The following is a 17,976-nucleotide window of genomic DNA, read 5'->3' on the forward strand; positions in this document are numbered from 1 at the left end:
ACCTCATGTTTCCATTTTGTTAGATACAGATATGCAGTGTTAAAGATAAACGCTGACAACTGTCTTTTTGTTTTGTATAAATAGTTTGTATGTTCTCCCTGTGTTTGCGTGGGGTTTCCTCCGGGTGCTTCAGTTTCCTCCCACACTCCAAAAACATACTTGTAGGTTAATTGGCTGCTATCAAAATTGACCCTAGTCTGTGTGTCTGTGTGTGTATGTTAGGGAACTTCGACTGTAAGCTCCAATGGGGCAGGAACTGATGTGAATGCATTCTCTGTACAGCGCTGTGGAATCAGTGGTGCTATATAAATAAATGGTGATGATGATATATGGGCATTTATATTGCCATGCAGCTGGTACCACACAAAATATGGGATATACAGACTACAGGCTTATTACTTCTCTGGTGTTGTCTCAAAATATTGCCTTATTGTCATAGCAGCTGTCCATCAAGCCTATTTAAGGCTCATTTAAATGTGTGGCTCACAAGCCATCCCTTAGATGTAAACCCCTATACTTGAGAGACGAGTGCATTTGATTTTAACTGCATACAATGAGGTGCCCTTGACGCCGGGATGCAGGCTTAAATGCTTTGATCCAAATATGAACCAATATATCATGTTTTCATTTTGCTAGATCAACACAAATATGCAGTGTTATGGAAAAGCGCTGACAACAACTGTCTTTTTGTTTTATACAAATATTAACCCAATATAAGGTAGTCACCGGGTTTTGGGTGCTGGAGCAGCTGGAGCAAACTCCGTCTGCTCCAGCAACCGCCGGGTCTGGCAGAAGCAAGGGGATAACGGATCCAGCAGCTGTGGGGGTAAAATCGTTTCTTAGTGGCGGACAGGAGAGTATTAGGAACACTTTAAAATTGCTCAATATGCAAGACTTCTGTTCCACTTCCATTAATGATTACATAGGTTAAAGTAGTAAAAATAGTAAAGCAAATCTGCAGTACAACTTGAACTATGAACCGCACGTTACATAACATGACCCTTGAAACAGATAAAGATTAGAAAATGCAGCGGCTGGTGGATCTTGGGAAATATTGACTCGATTCAAAGAACGTGAGGTCACATAAAAACAGACGAGGTTAATGACCCCGGTTTTAAAACATGAGTCAGGATAATATTAGAATCTTGGCTAACAAACGCATTAACCAGAAAATTCCATAATTATGTTTTATTCAGAGGGTCCAGTGGAATTTTAATTTACAGGACGCCTCCACACGGCAGAGGTGGCCTCGGTGAAGTCACTGCTTCCCGTAATACTTACCTCCTGGCCTGCACGAGGCACTCACAAATTTTAGGGAGTCCTTCTAGAATTGTAGGAGACTGTTTCGTGTGACGTGGGGGCATTATGGCGTGATCAGCTTTATCAGGCCCGGTCTCGAATGACGATGGGATTTACGAATATGAGAAAATGCTATGTTCTTGGGGGGGGGGGCTTTTTTATAACAGAGGATAATATTTAAACAAGTCAGGTCATTTTAGCCCCTCCCCCGCAGCAAAATGCTGCAGAGCCCAAGCGATGTGCATCACATCATTGAGGCCCCCCCCAGGGAAGAGTCCGGCTCTCCCTCTGCATTATGTAAGTATCACGCACACTGTCAATTCACTAGGAACCAGGAGATATCAGAGATGGTAAAAAAGTGCCCCGTTGCAAAAACCAATGGCAAAATGATACTGGCTAATGTCAAGATTATCCAAGTTTGGAATGTAAACAAAAAAAATTTATCTAAAACAATTCAGAATATACTAAGCTGCACTACTACCTACGGAAATTGTTTTACTAACGTACTTCTACCCTTTGCCGTAGACCCAGTCACCCCATAGCCAAAATAATTACCGGGTAGTCCCCTATTTTATGTAGCTGGGTCAAAATAACGTAAGATATATTTAGGCCCCTTCACCATATCACTCTGTATCCCCTTCATCAAATCAGTGTCCCCCTTCGCCATCTCACACTCTGTGCCCTCCTTCGCCATCTCACACTCTGTGCCCTCCTTCGCCATCTCACACTCTGTGCCCTCCTTCGCCATCTCACACTCTGTGCCCTCCTTCGCCATCTCACACTCTGTCTCCCCCTTCGCCATCTCACACTCTGTGCCCTCCTTCGCCATCTCACACTCTGTGCCCTCCTTCGCCATCTCACACTCTGTCTCCCCCTTCGCCATCTCACACTCTGTGCCCTCCTTCGCCATCTCACACTCTGTGCCCTCCTTTGCCATCTCACACTCTGTGCCCTCCTTTGCCATCTCACACTCTGTGCCCTCCTTCGCCATCTCACACTCTGTCTCCCCCTTCGCCATCTCACACTCTGTCTCCCCCTTCGCCATCTCACACTCTGTGCCCTCCTTCGCCATCTCACACTCTGTGCCCTCCTTCGCCATCTCACACTCTGTGCCCTCCTTCGCCATCTGACACTCTGTGCCCTCCTTCGCCATCTCACACTCTGTGCCCTCCTTCGCCATCTCACACTCTGTGCCCTCCTTCGCCATCTCACACTCTGTGCCCTCCTTCGCCATCTCACACTCTGGGGTATATTTACTAAACTGCGGGTTTGAAAAAGAGGAGATGTTGCCTATAGCAACGAATCACATTCTAGCTGTCATTTTATAGAATGCACTAAATAAATGTCAGCTAGAATCTGATTGCTTGCTATAGGCAACATCTCCACTTTTCCAAACCTGCAGTTTAGTAAATCTAGCCCTCTGTCTCACTCTATACATCTGCAGCACACAATGAGGGGCTCATCCATATTTTAACACTGCCAATCACACCCATAATTAACAATACAAATAAACACATTTTTGTGCTATTCAGTGTTCACTGTTTCTTCTTTTCTTTTGTTCCTCCTCGTCCCAAAAGTGTTACATGATATGAAAATGAAACCTATCTAACATAGTGTAATTATATTACAAACACCTTCACCTAAGTGGGTTGGCCGCAGTCAGTTTGAGTGCTGTGAAAGTCTTTACTAGTCTAAAAATAAACTCGTAAACGCCTGTGGATGTTTTGCTTTAGCAAAACACCTGGTTGCGGGAAATGACAACATACAGAAATAGAAATTTAAAAAAATGGTTGTGAAGTTACCCATTGTGACCTGCAAAAGGTGAAAGACTGAAGCACAAACTCTATTATTTCACTGGCGAATGCCTCTCAATGTCTTTGGAGGAATCCGATTTAATTAGTATTGCAATGACACATGCACCACTGCATTACTTAAACTGCATAGATCCCAACATTCCAAATCCCAAAGGCGGGACAAAATAAGCCTCGCCCCACCCAAACACCGCCTGGCTGCAAGCAAACTCCACCCACAAATGGTCATATTTAGTTCAGAAATCTACCCAGTTTCCCGTTAAGCCCCTCCTCTTTTGTGGCCTGCTAATCGGAACATCTCGCCAAAATAGGGACAGTTGAGAAACTGTAATCTCGTGATGGTCATAATAGAAGAAAAGAAGATTTATTTCAATACAACATTTTGCAATGGTAAATCATATTTAAATATATATTTGTCATTTAAAAAATATATATATATATATATATATATGATTTAAATCTTTTTTTCAGATTAGTGGAATTGAATCTGAATCCAAATCTGCCTTTATCGTCACATTTTTATAAATTGCTCCCGAATTCTCCTTACTCTGATTTTTCGAGCAGAATAATATAACAGTTTATAGTGTTCGTGGGCAGGACTTTCATGTGATATTTGTCCTATTTCCACACTGTAGTGACATAATACTTGGACTGTTCACAGAAACAAGCCCTGGTTATAGGTTACAAATGATGAAGCTAATATTTGTCTGATTTATTGATCAGCTCTGGGTAGGTAACCCGATTAAAAGACCTAAAAGATTCCAGGGCTTTAAGTTGCCCATCAACTTTCCACCACACAATGGGGTATCACTGAAGCCAAGTGATGCGGTCACTCCACCCAACTCAAAACGACACTCTCTTCCGATTGGCCACCTACACGTGTGGCCAAACACAGAGTGGTGATCCCATCGCTGGACTATAGAGTGATCCGTAGAATCCTTCCGAGTGCGGCTGCGTGCACTTGTGTTCTACCTGCTGCTAAGCAGCAAAAAGAACCTCGTTAAAATTTCATGATAATTAAGGCTTCACCGCCAATTTCAAGCAGCAATAAGCTCTAGGTGGTCTTCCCTGGCTTTCACATACAGCTTTGTTGTGATGTCGCAGCTCTGGGACACTTTGCTCGCTTGAAGATGGTCTTGCACTGAATGGGTTACAGCCGAACTGCTGTTTCCTCGGCTTAAGTGTCCCGGCCGCAGAGCGCAGAACTTTGAGGAATTCCTTGAACACGACGGGAGCAGATGCCAATTTCCATTACCACCACGGAGCAGAAAATAAATGGACGACTCTGCACATTTTTGTTCCTCACTCATTATTATCGGAAGGCCTGGAAATGAATCAATGTTCCTGGCCCAGAATAAAACATGCAGAATGAGGAACGGCTCCCAAGTTGCTCGTGATTCAAATTTAATATACGGTCATCCAGAAATCTGGCGCTGTCTGAACTCTCGCTGTTCCTCCGGAGCTGATTGAACAGGTCTCAGTACAGTGGGCAGGACCTGATTATTAGTCCCGGAGGACTTCCTAATATTACTACTGAACTTTTCCCTTAGTAATCAGAGTTTCTGGCCTCAACGTTTCTACAGCTTTATTTTTAGACTTTGAGATTTAGAGTTGAACTAGGACTGAAACTCTTCTGCAAGTGTTAAATTTGCCCTCCCTTCTACGCAACAAGGTGCAAAATTGTATCTTCTAGCTTTATTTACTTCCAACTCTAAACTCAACTGTTTCTATGTTCTAGATCTCTACATAAGACACAAATGGACATAAATATATATTAAAGGCTGTGATTTACTATTGAGTAATATGCAGTACATGAAATAACTGAAGTGTATACTCAACTGAATACATCTACCACGCCAGGGGCTGTGTGATGCTATGGAAGGGTGCGATCAGAAAGACCAATCAGAGGCCTGGAGAATGTGACTTCTGGTTGGTCCCAGCCCCCCCTCCGCAGTCATTTTAAAGCATACTTGTCAACCTTTTGGGCCACTCTTCTGAGATCTCCCAGAGGCGAGGCCCAAAGGGGAAGTGAATTGCCCAATCAAGGTCCACCTCCTGCTGCGCAATGATGCTACATGCCGCAGGGGGGGGCGGGACCATGAGGACATGATTCATATCATCCGCCCTTTCACACAAACTGCGCAATGACGCAAATCATATCCTCGCACAGCAAAGGCAGGACACCGGCAAGAAAAACAATATCGGGAGGGTGACCTACTCTCCTGGGAAGCTTTTTGTATATTCCAGGAGAGTAGGCAAATCTGTTTCAGAGTGGTGACATCATCATCATCACTATTTATTTATATAGCGCCACTAATTCCGCAGCGCTGTACAGAGAACTCACTCACATCAGTCCCTGCCCCATTGGAGCTTACAGTCTAAATTCCCTAACACACACACACACACACACAGACAGAGACTAGGGTCAATTTGATAGCAGCCAATTAACCTACCAGTATGTTTTTGGAGTGTGGCAGGAAACCAGAGCACCCAGAGGAAACCCACGCAAACACGGTGAGAACATACAAACTCCGCACAGATAAGGTCATGGCTGGGAATTGAACTCATGACCCCAGTGCTGTGAGGAAGAAGTGCTAACCGCTAAGCCACCGCGCTGCCTAAAGCCAAAGCGAAATGCGGTGCACATCCAGTGCGCTTTGCAAATGAGAACCAGACAATAATCGTCACCTTGTAAGGAGCTACTGAAGGGTCTGAGTATTTGCTGCTGAACTGCGGAATATAAAGTCACCACGATCGACCAGCACACGGGCGTAAGACACACATCTAATATACCAGCTTCACCACTGGGTGACAGAACCGCAATCTACCATCATGCACACAAGGTCTGTCCCGTTAGTACAATGCTCACGTGGTTATGTATATATACATTAGCGCCACACAATGTACGCAGCGTCCGACATGAGATACAACAACAAGAGGCAACAGAAGGCTCAGATACTTGAATGCAGTAGGGAAGAGGTTCTTGGCCAGAGAACTTACAGTCTATAATTGGGTAAATAAATGGTCACAATACAGACAGATGGGTAGATAAAGGTACTAACAACAGTGGAGGCACAATAAGAGCAGCCATTGTTTATTATTATAATCCCGCTAAGGCAACTTAGCGACACGCTGCTGCGTCGGCGCTAAGGTCCCGGATCGGTGAGTTACTTTACCGCTACGTCGGGCCAGTCTCAGGAGATATGTGACCCGGCCAGCCTTTGAGCTATCAGTTCCACTACTTAAAAAAAATAAGTGCAAATTAAATTGCAAAAAGCAAATTAAAATATTTGAAAAAGACAAACATTTAAAAAGTATTCTATGTGGTATATTTACTAAACTGCGGGTTTGCCAAATTGGAGATGTTGCCTATAGCAACCAATCAGATTCTAGCTGTCATTTATGTAGTACATTCTACAAGGTGACAGCTAGAATCTGATTGGTTGCTATAGGCAACATCTCCACTTTTGCAAACCCGCAGTTTAGTAAATATCCCCCTAAGAGTAAAACATTTTTTCCCATTCATTTCCTGCTACTATCACAGACCTCAAACATCTCAGTGGGAGCGGATCGTGAATGATCATGTGCAGAATGTGCTTTTAATGGATCTCTTAGACAGGACGCCTTTGTCAGTAATGTGCTGAGTGAGAGGGGCCCATGAAGTGGATTTTAAAAACGACCCCAGAATTTTATTCACATTAATCGATCTGTTTCTTTCTGGCAGGAAAAAATAACCATAAATCAAAGATGTCTCTAACCGATCTACTTGTGAGCTGAAGATTACAGCTGGCACGTATCTAGTCAGTTTGAACAGATCGTAGTCTGAGCTCTTACGTCTCTCTAACGTTTCTATTTATTAGAATAGAACTTGTCAACCAATAACAACTACTGACGTTTTTTTTACTCTCTTGAAACAATGTGTCTGCACCCTGCAAACAGTTTAGTGCTGGAGAGAAGCTGACAATTTAAAATGTTGCTTTTCAACTATAATATCAGCTGAAAAATAATGGTTGCAGAACATTTTATGATCAATTGGAGAATATTGCGCTGAGTCATTATGGTAAGTAAGGCAAACAAATGAGTAGGTTTTTCGCCTGGACAAATCCATGTTGCAATGCAAGGGGTGCAAATGAGTTTATTATTTTGCACATAACTTAAATACTGGCTGTTTTTTCATGTAGCACACAAATACTTGATAGCTTTATTTTTACACTGAAAAATAAAGTTGATCTAGGACAGGGGTCAGCAACCCCCGGCACGCGTGCCAGACGTGGCACGCTGACCACTTTTGTCTGGCACGCCGACGCTGAAGCTGCTTCAGTGAAGCAGCCAATGATGGCCGAAACTGAACTTCTGCGCATACGCAGAAGCTCCGTTTTGGCCATCACCGGCTGTTTTATTGAAGCAGCTCCCTGGTTTCTGGAGAAAGACGAGTCTACAAAGGTAAGTAAGATAAGCAATTTGAGGGACACATATACTTGACATACTTTGTATTTCTGGGGGCAACTGTGGCATACTATGTGTTTCTGGGGGCAACTGTGGCATACTATGTGTTTCTGGGGGCAACTGTGGCATACTATGTGTTTCTGGGGGCAACTGTGGCATACTATGTGCTTCTGGGGGCAACTGTGGCATACTATGTGCTTCTGGGGGCAACTGTGGCATACTATGTGCTTCTGGGGGCAACTGTGGCATACTATGTGCTTCTGGGGGCAACTGTGGCATACTATGTGCTTCTGGGGGCAACTGTGGCATACTATGTGTTTCTGGGGGCAACTGTGGCATACTATGTGTTTCTGGGGGCAACTGTGGCATACTATGTGTTTCTGGGGGCAACTGTGGCATACTATGTGTTTCTGGGGGCAACTGTGGCATACTATGTGCTTCTGGGGGCAACTGTGGCATACTATGAGTTTCTGGGGGCAACTGTGGCAAAGTATGAATTGTGGACACAACTATGAGGCATAAGATGAATTGGGGACACAATTATGAGGTATGATGTAAACTGGGGAACTACTGTGCGGCAAAACATTTGTTTGCTGGTCCCTTACTGTTAATATGATATTAGCCTCATAAAATGAGACATAAATATATATATATATATATATCCGAGAGGGGAGGGGGCGGCTACAAATTGGCCAGGCCTGCTTGGTGGCCCAAGTCCCAACCGAGACCTAATTATTGAAAATATTTTTTTTATTTTAAAAGTACTTTTTTTTATTGAGTGCAGGGGGGGATCGGTAGTGGCTAAATCCCCTTCAGCTCAGGTATTTTCAGACGCCAGGTCATGTGACTGCAGTGGTCACATGGTACTCGGCGGGCTGCTGGATATCTTCCCATGCTGTGCAGTGGAGAATAAGGTAAGAAGAAGGTGTGCTGGAGAGGGGGCATTTGTGACGAAAGGTGATGGAGAGGGGCATGTGTGACTAAAGGTGCTGGGCAGAGGGGGGGCAAGTGTGATTAAAGCATGTGGGCAGAGGGGACATATGTGAGCAAAACTGCTGAGCAAGGGGGCATGTGTGAGTAATGCATTTTTCTGTAAGAGGGTGGCCTGGTGCTTTTCACCTAGTAGACACGCCCCCAATGATGCTCTGCCACGCCCCCAATTGTACGACCACTTGCATGGTAAAAAAAATGTTGCCTGACTATAAGGGGGGACACATGAAGGGCAGCCCTGTATGTATGTATGTATATATATATATATATATATATATATATATATATCACTCCCAACTGGCACACCTGGGCTTCACTAGAATTTTGCTGGCACTCTGATAGGAAAAAGGTTGCCAACCCCTGATCTAGGACATGCCCTATCCCAACTATAAATCTGTCCCCACATTTTAAATTTACCTCCCCCACCAATGCAACATGGTTTTGCCCAGGTGCAAAGTTAATCCTTTTTTTTTTTTTTCTTTACCTTTCTTAATGAATCAGGCGCATAATGTTTCATGTGAATGAAGATCATGTATTTATAAGGTAAACTGGAATATATTTTGGAGAAAGGGAGATTCATTTAGAATTTAGGATGAGCTCTTGGAGATAAAGAAATTGGATTAAGCAGAAAGAAAACATTTTGAGAGAGAAAGGACGAGACCGGGGAATTAATATTTTAGTGGTGGATTTAGACAGAAAAGGAAAAAAAATGGGGTAATATTATGGCCGGCACAGCAATATATTCTGACCACAGTGCTAGCATTGGATAAAGTGAAAAAAGAATGGATTCTATTAAAGCCAAGGATTAATAATGTAGAACAATAATCCACAGGGATTTATTGAAGCCCATTATCCATGCTGTGTCCTACTTCCAACAAATTTTCTCATCTTAACGCACCAACTCTTTCCAAAGCGCACACGAATGATTGTGTTTAATACCGAGTGAGAGTATTGTGCATCAATTTAGAAGTCAGAGAGGGCACCGGGAGAAACCCGTCCGAATTCTATGTCCAGATTACTGGTATAAGAAATGCTGACACACTGTTTTCACGATTATCAGAAGTAATTATTGACATTGACAGGGTAAAAGCTGATCAAAGGTTAGTACAGTAGCCCTTTGTAGCTGATCTTAGTGAACTTCACTGCAGTTTAAAAGACAAAATAGATTTGGATGGAGTTTAATGATTAGGGAAGAAGGCAGTGAATTAGGCACAATGACAAGAACACCGAACAGGCAATTTAATAGACTATGGAGCGTGACCATAATTTGGTTCTGGAGGGATCAAACGCAAGCAACGCAGAACAACTGCCAATGCCGAAGAATGCACAGCAGCCATTCCCTGAATGTAACCGCATATAAGATAAACCTAAATTAGTAAGTTGTAATCCATATGTACATATTGGAGGGGCAGCTGCAGCGGATTTATCCTATGGAATTATGTTCTTTGCAGGGAAGTCTGAATTAAAAGTGTTTACAATAAATAGAATTGTATTCTAGAAGAGGATCTATGTACGGTGACAGCTGGGATGAAATATTTGTCATTATTGAAATAAACAAATGTGACTTGAATGATCGGCTTTTTATGTATGATCAGATGACAGCAAAACGTAATCCTTCCCAAACGTTCATGATGTATGATGTGGAGGCTGCAATGAAAGGGATAAAATTATGGGGGTTACATCCGCTGACTCAAGAAGTTTGGCAGAAGGACATTACCTTAATAGAAAGTTACTTTATCAGATTTGACAGCGGCATTTAATAAATCCACATGCGTTTGTCCTCTGGGAGGTCCAGTTCCTTGTTTAGATTAGAAACAACCACTAAATATAAATCTGTGCGGTTACAAGAGTCACAATTGCTTCCTGCTGGGGACAAACTTCATTAAAAGGCCACAAAGGCTGCGCCCCAAGGGGAGGCCACAGAGGCCGTGCCCCACACACGGGTGGTGCCAAGGATGCTGCCCCAGGCATGGAGGCAACAGAAGCCATGCTCTGATGGGAGGCTTCAAAGGCCATGCTGCGCCGGGGGGGGGGGGGCTACGGATGCTGCGAAAGGCAGAGGGGCCACAAAGGCCATACTCTGATGGGAGGCCACAGAGGCCGCAGGTTCAATGATAAGAAAATCACTTTGCAATCCCACAAAGTAACTGCCTGCAAGAGAGACATCACATTTATACTAAAGCTTCGACTCTATATCTAAATTATGTAACATACACCTAAAGAACATTTCCAGAATACGCACATATCTCACACAAGACACCGCAAAAACCTTAATCCATGCACTCAATCTCCCGCATCAACTATTGCAATTCCCTCCTTACTGGTCTTCCCAAAGTCAGACTTGAACCCCTACAATCTATTTTGCACGCAGCGGCAAGATTGATTTTCCTTGTTATTCCTCTGCTGAGTCACTCTGTCAGTCTCTACATTGGCTGCCTGTATTTCAACGAATCCAATATAAAATTCTTCTACTAACATACAAGGTCATCAACAAAATTGCACCGACATACATTTCCTCACTTGTCTCAAAATATCTTCCAACTGGACACCTCCGTTCTGCACAAGATCTACGTCTCTCTTCTACTCTCATCACATCCTCCCATTCTCGGTTACTGGACTTTTTTCGGGCTGCACCCATTTTGTGGAATTCCCTCCCTCGCACAGTAAGACTTTCCTCTAGTCTTCAAACCTTCAAGCGTTCTCTGAAAACCCACCTCTTCAGACAAGCTTATAATATTCCTCAACCACCATCTTAATCTCCCTAGGTTACCCTATTACCACCCTCTACACAGCTAACACAAGACAACAACCCTCTGACCAACATTGGTACACACACAGCCCACTCAATACTTTTACCTTTGCATTCTAGCTGGTCCAGTGTGCAATATGATGTAGCATATGCCCTTGTGTTTCTAACTCCAATTGTCCTATAGATTGTAAGCTTGCGAGCAGGGTTCTCTTACCTCTTTGTCTGTATGTATTACCCAGTATTGTTTTATTAATGTTTGTTCCCAATTGTAAAGCGCTACGGAATCTGCTTGCACTATATAAATAAATGATGATGATGATGATGATAGAGCCCCATGTAACAAATGTATTCATACATCACAATAAACAAACAGCTGCATGGTGACCATTTGGTGATAGCCAAACCGCAAAGGAGCCAAGCATCCAAAAAATTATTTATTCAAACAATGCAACAACTGAAGCTGACACATTTTGAACAATATATGTTACATCTTGAGTGAAGTTGAACAGCAACTAAGTATCCTCTTTGCAACAATGTATGTTCTACAAGGTCTTGGGGAAATGGATGCAGTCCAGTCCGTTTGAGATATATGAATATGTGTTTTTAATAGACACACGCTACCCTATGATGTACCAAAAAACAATGGCGTCTTCAAAATACTACCTTCTGTTACATAGATAGACATGTATATATTGTACCCATCAGACACATCAGCCGTATTGCCTGTTTTACCAATGTTCAGTAGGAAGCAGTGACATCACAGAGGTGCTCCCTGAGTCATACAGGTGAGACAGCCCCTTTAACAATGTTAAAGAAGAACTCTACCCAGCATTTTAAAGACCTCCCAGCTTGCACATCCGCAAGGGTCGGTCATTTGGAACCCTCTTTGTTAATAACTCCTCTCCAACAATCAACAACCAATCCCCCAGGAGGAAAACCTAAAAAATAGGGGGGGGGGGGGGCAGACACCCCTGTGATTCAGCTACTGGAGGAGGAGATGTGAGTAAAGAGCATCCACTAGCAAACAGCGATATCCCAGCGACAGACACCTTTTAGTTAAACCCAGGGAGGAGGACAGTGTTGCGTAACAGGTGAATTTGGGTGAATTCGTAACTGTCAGGGGGCGTACAAACTGTACACACCGCCAAGTCTGCATTCACCGTTGGACACAACAACCAACAAAAGCAAGTCACGTTTTTTATGTATTGAGCAATAAGTTTACTATTGTTCACATTTCTGCTCGTCGATCACCATTCTTTATAACCCTAAAATATCATCTGATTCTCTGGGAGGTCCATTTATTCTACATAATTCACAAGTCATTCTGCATGCACAGCCATATTTCAAGCACAGAAAAAGCAGTGCCACCTAGTGGTGATGATTTCATAAAAAAAGTGAGCTTGTCATTTCTTTTTTCCAGCATACTATATTTTATACTGATGCTACAGGGCACGAAAAGATGTGTTTTGCCCCTGCTCCAATTAATCTTTTTACGCCTTTATCCAAATTTACTCACGCCGTATTGCACAATGTTTAATAGTATGATGTGGATTTAAGGAGCAAAATTCTCTGCATGCTAACAATGTGTAGCTCATTAGTTATATTGGTGCAACTATTCCTGTTCCAATTGTATGTCAACACTTAGGGGTATATTTACTAAACTGCTAAAGTGGAGATGTTGCCAGTAGCAACCAATCAAAGTCTAGTTATCACTTATTTAGTACATTCTACAAAATGACAGCTAGAATCTGATTGGTTGCTATAGGCAACATCTCCACTTTTTCAAACCCGCAGTTCAGTAAATATACCCGTAAGCGTCAATTACAGAAATGCTCTTATTTTTGCACAAATTCACCCATTTTTATGGGTAAGTGCATGGACTGGCAGCGTCAGCGCGGGTACAAGTTCGGAGGCCGGTGAAACCCTTTGCTAAGGGAGGGTTACGCACACAAATATTCCATTTTAGCTCTGAAGTAAACAAACAATATTTAATTTAGTGGGACAGGATTATTTATATGGGACGTGTTTCTTGCTTTACAAGGGGGCACTCAGCCTTATTCGACCAACAAAAGGTCTAGATGTCGAATGTCCCCATACTGTTGCCAGTCACCATCATGGAGGGGTAGCAGCCGGCAGACACTCAGCTCTGAAGCTGCTGCTCCCCCATGTTAGTAATGGGCTTGGAGTGTGGCGCTGGGCTATGATGTCACAGCTCAGCGCCACACTCCCATCCTCTACATACATAATCAGCATGTGATCAATTCATATATTATGTGCCAGTCAGTTACCAGCTTCTAACTAAAGACAGACAAAGTTTTGCTTCATGAAATAACTCAAACAATACTTCTATTTTCATCAAATAATGTGTTGATATCCGTTTAGGATCTAAGCCATGAACTTTGAAATGTTGACATTACTTCCCTCAGGATGGCCAAAACAGAAGAAAAACTGAATGAAAAAATGCAGTATTAATGCTATTCTAGGTACTTCAATCTACCAACATTCAGAATCCCGAACAAAATAAACCATGTCCCACCAAGCTCCGCCCATTTATGGGCAAACTCCACCCACAAAAGGGCATATTTGGACAAAATCCCACCTGCTTTCTCATTAAAGCTCCGCCCCTTTGGTGGGCTGGGAATCCGGACATCCCACCAAAATAGGGACAGTTTGGAGGTATGTCACCAGACACAAGTTGGATAAGGGGGGGGATACAATTAGGGTAAATAAAAAAAGAAAAGAATTGAAAACTGTGGTCCAATAGGGGTGTGAGCACATTTATCCCCTGCACTCAAAGACATTATTAATGCCATTATAGCTACCTGATGCTGTATTCTGTATTAAAACTACAGACTGTTAGTTCCACATGCTGCAATACATGTTAAGATAATGAGGAGAGTAGAGGGGTGGCTGTAATATCATTAGGAGAAATGTTAGATTTAATAAATTCCACAGAAGGGGGTCTATAGGAATAAAAAGAGTGGTGGGCTAAAGATATGTGGGTCTAATTATTAAACATGCAGAATTTCCAGCCAGTCATGGAAATAATGTCTTTTGCAGCAGTGAAGGACATCACTAGGGGGGAGCACTCACTGGGATGGCCATTATCGCTCGTGTCTGTCCTGGCATGAAAATAACAACAACTAACTCCAACAAATTGGAGCAAAAATCTGTGAATGGTTAAAAAGAATTGAGGAAAAAGCCTGATAATTGGTAAATATGCCCCAGGGTCTTTACACTGGGGCAGAAAATGTGGGGTGCAATAAAGAGATCCAGAGTGGGGTCAGAATAGGATACATGGAGGGATATAACAGGATTGGGGTGCAGTACAGAAGGGAGACTAGAGATAAACTATGTGAGATGAGGGTGATATGAGGTTGAGGTGCTCTTTAGAGGAGCAGAATGGAATAGGAACAGGTGAGATGTGGAATATAACAAGATATGGGTGGAGATTGGGGTTATAACAGGTGAGATGTAGAATATAATGAGATAGGGGTGGAGATTAGAGATGGAACAGGTGAAATGTAGAAAATAATGAGATCGGGTGGAGATTAGCGTTGGAACAGGTGAGATGTGGAATATAATGAGATCGGGTGGAGATTAGAGTTGGAACAGGTGAGATGTGGAATATAATGAGATAGGGGTGGAGATTAGAGATGGAACTGGTGAGATGTGGAATATAATGAGATAGGGGTGGAGATTAGAGATGGAACTGGTGAGATGTGGAATATAATGAGATCGGGTGGAGATTAGAGTTGGAACAGGTGAGATGTGGAATATAATGAGATAGGGGTGGAGATTAGAGTTGGAACAGGTGAGATGTGGAATATAATGAGATCGGGTGGAGATTAGAGTTGGAACAGGTGAGATGTGGAATATAATGAGATAGGGGTGGAGATTGGGGGCAGATCAGGTGAGATGTGGAATATAATGAGATCGGGTGGAGATTAGAGTTGGAACAGGTGAGATGTGGAATATAATGAGATAGGGGTGGAGATTGCAGTTAGTGCAGGTGAGATGTGGAATATAATGAGATCGGGTGGAGATTAGAGTTGGAACAGGTGAGATGTGGAATATAATGAGATAGGGGTGGAGATTGGGGGCAGATCAGGTGAGATGTGGAATATAATGAGATCGGGTGGAGATTAGAGTTGAAACAGGTGAGATGTGGAATATAATGAGATCGGGTGGAGATTAGAGTTGGAACAGGTGAGATGTGGAATATAATGAGATTAGGGTACAGATTGCAGTTAGTGCAGGTGAGATGTTGAATATAATGAGATCGGGTACAGATTGGAGTTAATACAGGTGAGATGTGGCATATAATAAGATTAGTGTACAGATTGCAGGTAGAACAGGTGAGATGTGGAATATAATGAGATCGGTTCCAGAGTGGGGTTAGAACAGGTGAAATGTGCACTATAATCACATTGGGTGGAAATTGCAGTCAGTACAGGTGACATAATGGAATATAATACAGTCAACTGGAGATTGCAGTTAGTACAGGTGAGATGTGGAATATAATGAGATTAGGGTGCAGATTGCAGTTAATACAGGTGAGATGTGGAATATAATGAGATTAGGGTACAGATTGCAGGTAGAACAGGTGAGATGTTTAGTATAATCAAATTAGAGTTACAATAAATGAATCATGTCATACAATCAGGTCGGGCACAGATTGGACAGAAGGGGCCGATCCTAGTCACTGACCGTGCGGGGAGAGGAGTAGGTGCCCAGCCCCAGGACCGGGATGCTGTTGCCGTCATTCAGGGGGATGCGGTGATTCTCCACTGTCAGCTCCATGCTGGGTCCGGAGAGATCGGGCAGCTCTGCAGCTGGAGGCAGCCGGACCTGCAACTCATAACTGGCTCTACAGGGGGCGGGCAGGAGGAGGGGACGGGGCCCGGGGAGGGCGGGAGGGGGAGCGGGGCTAAGGGACCCACGGAGGGTGGACGGGGAGCAGAGGCTCTGATCTATATAATATATATTAGATGTTCCTCTGATCTATATAATATGTATTCTATGTTCCTCTGATCTATATTACAAATATTATATCCTTTGATCTAAATTATATATATTATATCCTCTGGTCTTCTATATATTTTAAATATATATATATATATATATATATATCATCTGATCTATATTATATATTATATCCTACGGACTCATATTATATCATCTGATCTATATTATATATTATATCCTACGGACTCATATTATATCATCTGATCTGTATTATATATTATATCCTCCGGACTCATATTATATCATCTGATCTGTATTATATATTATATCCTCTGAGCTGATATATATATTATATATATATTTTTCCCCCATATGATCTGTGTGTGTATGTATGTATATATATGTATATGTGTATATATATATATATATATATATATATATATATATATATTACATTCTCTGATCTGATCTACATTGTATATTATATCCTCTCATCTGATGTATATTATATCCCCTGATCTGATCTATATTATATATTATAACCTCTGATCTGATCTATAATATATATATATATATATATATATATATATATATATATATTATATCCTGTATAGAGCAGTGACTCTATATCTCTGTAACATATATTTTGTAGTATGTATACTGTATCCAGAGTAGGGACAATCTCTCTAATCTATATATTAAAATGATATATAATCTACCCAGGATCTCTGTAACATGTACATTTATACCAGTATATACTATACAGAGTGGTTCCACTTTCACAAATGTGCACCCTATATAATTACAGTATGTACACCTATAGATCAGTAACACTGTACGCTAAGAAGTTACAATGTTATCACTCTGAACCAGGGGCAGGCTGGGCTGGGGGGCAGGAGGGCATCTGCCGGGCCAGTAGTGGCCCGGGTCACAGGGCCACTGCATTAAAATAGGCTGATTAGTGGAGTCTTGACCCCCTGGGCTAAAATTTGCCAGCCCTCCCCTGAATCCTATATTTTTAAAGTATATATGCTGTGCAAAAAACACACTGCCACCATCCTATATATTTATAGTATATATACTGTACATGGACTAGTTACCCTGTCACTGCTATGTGTACTATATATTTATAGTATATATACTGTACATGGACTAGTTACCAGCCACCATCCTATATAGCCTATATATTTATAGTATATATACTGTACATGGACTAGTTACCCTGTCACTGCTATGTGTGCTATATATTTATAGTATATATACTGTACATGGACTAGTTACCAGTCACTGCTATGTGTACTATATATTTATAGTATATATACTGTACATGGACTAGTTACCCTTTCACTGCTATGTGTACTATATATTTATAGTATATATACTGTACATGGACTAGTTACCAGCCACCATCCTATATAGCCTATATATTTATAGTATATATACTGTACATGGACTAGTTACCCTTTCACTGCTATGTGTGCTATATATTTATAGTATATATACTGTACATGGACTAGTTACCCTGTCACAGCTATGTGTACTATATATTTATAGTATATATACTGTACATGGACTAGTTACCCTGCCACAGCTATGTGTACTATATATTTATAGTATATATACTGTACATGAACTATTTACCCTTTCACTGCTATGTGTACTATATATTTATAGTATATATACTGTACATGGACTATTTACCCTGTCACTGCT

The 17,976-nt window shown here is 42.0% G+C and overlaps 1 protein-coding gene across 1 annotated transcript in view; it reads right to left on the reverse strand.

Annotated features, from left to right (window-relative positions):
- The window catches only part of LOC142153152 (aldo-keto reductase family 1 member D1-like), a 33,373-nt gene extending 17,211 nt beyond the window's left edge, over positions 1-16,162 (reverse strand). Inside the window, exon 1 of the mRNA XM_075210472.1 lies at positions 16,006-16,162. Coding sequence (XP_075066573.1) covers positions 16,006-16,098 — 93 coding nt within the window. The 5' untranslated portion in view covers positions 16,099-16,162. The remainder of the gene's footprint in view (positions 1-16,005) is intronic.
- Positions 16,163-17,976: the final 1,814 nt, after the last annotated feature.

This window comes from Mixophyes fleayi, chromosome 4 (assembly GCF_038048845.1).
Source record: "Mixophyes fleayi isolate aMixFle1 chromosome 4, aMixFle1.hap1, whole genome shotgun sequence".
Taxonomy (NCBI): domain Eukaryota; kingdom Metazoa; phylum Chordata; class Amphibia; order Anura; family Limnodynastidae; genus Mixophyes; species Mixophyes fleayi.